The sequence below is a fragment of the Galeopterus variegatus genome, unplaced genomic scaffold, assembly GCF_000696425.1.
Source record: "Galeopterus variegatus unplaced genomic scaffold, G_variegatus-3.0.2 Scaffold7066, whole genome shotgun sequence".
Lineage (NCBI taxonomy): Eukaryota > Metazoa > Chordata > Mammalia > Dermoptera > Cynocephalidae > Galeopterus > Galeopterus variegatus.
Window position 1 is genome coordinate 61,701 of NW_007733177.1, and position 5,737 is coordinate 67,437.

General features: G+C 50.8%; 1 protein-coding gene across 1 annotated transcript in view; it reads right to left on the minus strand.

Annotated features, from left to right (window-relative positions):
* LOC103607041 (chromosome unknown open reading frame, human C6orf118) overlaps positions 1 to 4,110 on the minus strand; it is a 32,190-nt gene extending 28,080 nt beyond the window's left edge. Inside the window, exon 1 of the mRNA XM_008591589.1 lies at positions 4,017 to 4,110. Within this exon, the coding sequence (XP_008589811.1) occupies positions 4,017 to 4,110 (94 nt within the window). The remainder of the gene's footprint in view (positions 1 to 4,016) is intronic.
* Between the last annotated feature and the right edge of the window lie 1,627 nt (positions 4,111 to 5,737).

The following is a 5,737-nucleotide window of genomic DNA, read 5'->3' on the forward strand; positions in this document are numbered from 1 at the left end:
TCAGGATAGAAGCAACAGGTCTGTGATGTCAACCCAGGTACAAAGCGCTGCCCCACACCACCTGACCTCTGGGGCCCCTAGAAGCGGGTGGGAAGGGCCACCAGTCTTTCCAGAGCATCTCAGTGCTGCCTGCCTGCGTTTCTGCCAGGTCCCCCGCCCCGCCCTGGGGTAGCCAACACCCTGGGGTGTGTGTTCCTGGAAAGGATTCAGAGAACCGAGCAGGCAGGTCCAGGACCCTGCAGGCTCACTGCCCTGGGGACAGGTGTGGCCGGGCAGAGCCAGGCGGCTTCAGAGAACAGGCTGGGCAGGTGGGGGACCACCCTCCTTGTGTGTGATTGTAGAATGGCAAGGTGCCCCGGAACATTCCTAAAGTTCAGCTTTTTTAAAAGAACACTCTGATCTCGCCTCTGGAAACCTGCCTCATCCCTCCTCCTCCTCGTCGTCCTTTCAGAGAACACGCGCACCCGCGCACACACGCGCACACCCGCGCACACACACACCCTCCTTCTTTATTTTGGGTGCTATTATATTTTGTGAGGTGGCAACACATCTCCAGATCCAACCCTAAATCCTAGAGATCTGGGAGTTGATTTGCAGCCACCAGAAAGGTTTTTATTTCCCTAACTGGTTTCAGAGGAGCCAGGTTTCTAGGCCGTCAAACATCAAAAGCCAAACACACAACACCCCACGTCCACTTACACTCAGACTGTGGATCCTCAGCCATCCTGGCCTTCCCATGGCAGCCGCCTGGCCCAGGCTGTCGGGTTGCCTTGGAAACGACAAACATTCTAAGCCCCTCCCCCACAGTGCAGCCAGGGCAGCAGCCCCTGTGTGGAATCTCCCTCCCCCCCATGCCTCTGACCTTCTGGAGCAGGGACTACTAGATGTTCGCTCGCTTATTTTACTTTTTAAAGTGAAACAGTTTTTGTGATGTGAAAAACATCAATATATCTTTGCACTCTAATTCCTTTCCAAATCCTAGGGAGCAAAAGGTAACTGGTCTTTGGGCACCTCCTATAGAGAGGCACGGATTGTGCAGTGCACAACCCATCCAACTGTACCTGGAACTCTAGCACAGAGGAGGGGCAGGTCACGAAATGATCATTTAGTCATTTTAGAACTATCCATGTATTTCCTAGCAGGGAACTGAGATTCTCTGAGGTACAGTATCTCGCCCAAATCAGTTAGCAGGCAGTAGAAGAAGATTGTAAACACACACCCGTTTGACTGCAAAGTCTACACCTTTTCCTCAGGCCAACCTGTGTCAGGTGAGGGAAAAAGCAAATACCTCCTCCTATCTTTGAAAACTGCAATTCTATTTAAATTTCTTCCAGCCAGAAACAGATTGTAGTGGAATGGGGACTGTACTTGCTCTTAGGAGTAAATTTGAAAGCAGCTGTCACTACTTAGGTCTCTACAATGAGGCAGGGAGTAACACTCCCCGAGTCGTGTGAATGAAATGAGGTGGTGCTGTGAGAGATGTGGGGCACATACCACTTTCGCTTGTCTGTGTTTCCGTGTATGCAGGTCGGGTACATTAAAGGTAACGATATCACCAACCGTGAATCTGCCACTGACCGCCACCTGCACAGGTGGCTCCATAGTTAGGTGTATTTGAATTTAACCGGTGAGAAGGTAACCAAAGCCTTGACTGGGTTTCTCTCTCCAGTGTTCATAGTATTTATGCATCTAACTGCAACTAGAAACAGTGACATGAGAGCATCCACGTTGCAGGAGGTGATCTCGGTATCCACGCTGGAGGGAAGGCTTTGTACCTGCCAGCTTCAGTTAGTTATAATGCAGGATCAAAGGCAGCGGCCCAGGTTTTTTACATTATTAACTGCTGGAGGTGAAGAAATGAGACTTTGTGCTCAGAATTGCTTAGTAATTTAGTGTATGGCTGACTTCTATAGATTTGAAAATACACCCTTGTTTCCCACTATGCAGACAGGGGACAGCAGCTGCCCCCCACCCTCCTTCCACACACGGGCAGACAGGTGAGCGCTGCAGGCCTCGGCGGAGCCGGCGGTGGGAGCGTGGCCCATGCGAGCTGCTCACCTCCAGGCTTTGGCAGGTGCCGTCCTCGTGCCTGTTGGTTGGCACAAAAATGGATTTGGCTCGTGTACAGGGAATTAGTGTCTTCATTTAGATCAGAAAGAAAATAATTTGTTTTCAGGACCTACGTTTCCCCCAAGCCATTCCTTATGACAGAACACAAATACGGTTACATTAATTAATCTGCTCTTCATCCTAAAGATCAGAAAGTCAATGGTCAAATCAATGTCAGGCCTTAAAAACCCACCTGTGGCTCTCCTGTTGCCAAATATTTCATCAAAGTGCTTAAGGCAGAAACATATGTAATGACTACCCTATCAGTGCAAGGAATTGATCTGCCGAACACACACGGGGTCTTCCTTGAGGCCAGACCTCTGCTTAGGGATCACCACGAATGCTCACTTCGCCAATGGGGCATGCGGAGGTTTGCAGCTTTACTGCTGTTTTGTTTTTCCAACTCTAGATGGCACTTGGACACATTCTAAAGCACATAGCTACTGAAAGCAAGTCAGCAAGGGGACGCCACCATTCCAACTAATCCATCCATCCACCCAACCTTTCACCCTACCCCTCACCCAAGGAACAGCAAAAGACCAAGTGTTGTCTGCTATTGTGACTTTGCTGAGAAGGCAGAAATGCACAATTTGTTGTCTGCTCTAAAGATGCTCCGTGGAGAGGAGACAATGTGGGAGTAAATCCCAGTGTGATGGGAGCAGCAATGGAAACGTGAGTCAACGGGCACAGAGCAGGGAGGAAAGGCCCAAATCGCGTGGGCTGGGGAGCTCCCCGGAGGACCACCCGTGCAAGGCGCTCGTGATGGCGAGCAGGGTTCCTGATCTGCAGCCACGGGGAGGAGAGTCTGGGTGTTAGTCCGAACAACAAACAGGCTGGAGAGGTGAACGGGCCCATAACGAACACTTCCAGTTACTGCTTTGTCAGCTGTTAGAATTTGTTGTGCAAAAATGAACAAACTTCCAACAACTTTTTAAACATCTTTGTACTTCCTAAGCTCTGGACAAAGAGGATTGTGTGTTTAAGACACCATAGAAGGAAGATGAGAGCAGCGGCCTGGCAGGCGGACGCAGAGAGGGTGCAGGAGAAATGGCAGGAGCCAGAGCAGAGTCAGAGGGAACTTCAGCTCCGTCCTGAAGACAGCGAGCAGTCATTGAAAGCAATTGAACAGGAGAAAGGATTCATCCGATTTCCATTTAGAAACGTAGCTCTGTTGCTACATATTGCAGAGTAATAATGGGGTGGGAGTCAGAGCCAAGAATTGCATTCCCAGCCCGAACGTGCTGGCCAGGGCTGCCCACGACCCCACCGCGGCCTTCCGCTCCCTCCTGAGGCAGCAGAAGAGCATCTCTCCAGCCACCGAAGGCCAGGACTGCCGTGGTCCTGGGATCCTTTCTCTGTCTGTCTCTCTCTCTCTTACATCATCAGTATTTGCTTTTCTATGGGAACATTTCCATCAGAAAACAATATGCTCTTTTTGTTTATCTCACCTTAAAAACCATCTTAAGAACAGAACCTTTGCTTTGACCCCATGTTACTGTAGCCGCAGTCTCCGGGCAGAGCAGGTGGCATGGGGAGCACTCAGCCTGTCTGCCCAGGGAGGGGACGGGATGCACACGGCTCTGCTGTGTCCCCTGCCAGGTGGGTCTCCTGTGTCACTCCGTCTGAGCCACAGGCATGCTGGTCCCACTTATGGCAAACCTTCTTGTTTATAGCCTTTACGTTGTCCTAAAGGTGATTTCTGCAATACGACTTTATGTTTAAACTGTATTTGAGGGCAAAGTAGCCATAAGAACCAAAAAGTTGAAGACGTGACAAATGGCGCAGAAACAGCACCTCCCGAAGGCCCTCACGGCCCTGCCCACCTCCCGTCACATCTCTCCCTCCTGCAGAAAGCCAAGCAAGCCTCCCCTCGAGTAACTTTGTCCACAAAAACTGCGTTCCTTTACTTTCAAAAAGTCGCTTATGACTCGTGTAAACTTGTTTCCAGAGGCTCCACTGAAGTATTTCACCGGTGAGAGTGGTCTGGGTATCCTGGGCCATTTCCCCTCTACGCGAGGGCCGGTGGATACAGGGGGTGGCGAGGACCCCCGGCAACCTGCCCCGGAGCCTCTAGGGACGCTCGTCAGAGACCGCACAGTCTGCACACGTGAGGACCCATGCACACAACCTTCTCCATCCTTCTCTTACACGGTGATAGCAGAGGAAGTCATTGTGTATGAGCCCCCGGCAACCTGCCCCGGAGCCTCTAGGGACGCTCGTCAGAGACCGCACAGTCTGCACACGTGAGGACCCACGCACACAACCTTCTCCATCCTTCTCTTACACGGTGATAGCAGAGGAAGTCATTGTGTATGAGCACATGAAGAGCCACCTGACTTTTTGAATAGTTGGACACTATGGCACTTTATGGCTGCGTTACGATGTATTTAATCAACAGACTGTGGGTGGACATTTATGTTGAGTCTGTTCTTCTGCTTTTAAGTCCACTGCTTCTGTTTAGGTCATTTTACGTATGTGAATCTGTAGGTAAATACACAGGGTGAGTACGCGGGGCAGGGTCCCTGTTCATGTCATGTTGTAAAGCTCATCAAATCGTTCTCTAAAGGGCTTGCACCAATTTATACATCTCAGCAACAACAAGAGTGCCTGTTTCTCTGCAAAATAGCACTTGTTCACCACAAAATGCCATTCCTGAACAGAATGTTACTGCACGTTCTGATCTTTGCCAATATGAGGTTGCCAATTAGATGTCGAGAGGAGAAAAATGTACAATTAAACTGTGAAGGAAAAAAGAAGTTGTTGTAATGACACCTCTGAAATGCAGTGGTGAGTCTCCCCATTTCAGACAGGGTGATCGGGGGCAGCCTCTCTATTGGTTTCCTGTGGCTGCTGTTACAAATAACCACACACTTAGGGGCTTAACACAATACGAATTTACTGTCTCACGGTTCTGGAGGTCAGGTCTGAAATGGGTTTCAATGGATGAACTCGGGATGCCGGCAGGGCTGGATACTTCTGGAGGCTCTAGGGGAGAATCCGTTCCGTCGCCTTTGCCAGCTTCTCCAGGCACCTGCCTTCCTCGGCTGCTGGCCTTGCTGCACCTGCAAAGCCAGCGCGCTTAGCCGTCTGGCTCATGTCACAGACACTCTCGTGCCTCCCTCTGCACACGAGGACCCTTGTGATCACGCTGGGCCCCTGGAACAGACGATGCAGGCTAATCTCCCTGTCTTAGCTGATTTGCAACCTGCGTTCGGTCTGCAGCCTTGGGTACCCTTTGCCTTGTAACGTACATTTTCACGGGTTCTGGTGATTAGGACGTGGACCTATTTGCGGGCCATTATTCAGCAAGCACAGCCTCCCAGACGAGGTGACAAAGAGCCGGAGGAAGAGCATTCTTGGTCAGGAGCAATGAATGAAGGCCCAGGTGGGGAGGTCTGCTGCACCTGACCTGACCGCAGGAGCCAGAAGGGAGTGAATTAAGCCCCCCCGGAGCTGACTGCTTTCCCCACTTTGACAAGCGCTGCAAATAAAGCCCATGGTTTCCCTTATGTTTTTGAGCACTGGCAGCTGTGGTAACAATTAGTTTGTCTTTCCAGTGGCTGTTTTCCTGACAGTGTGGCAGAGGAAAGGATTTTTTTTCGTGGAGTGGGCATGGGGTGGGTGAGTG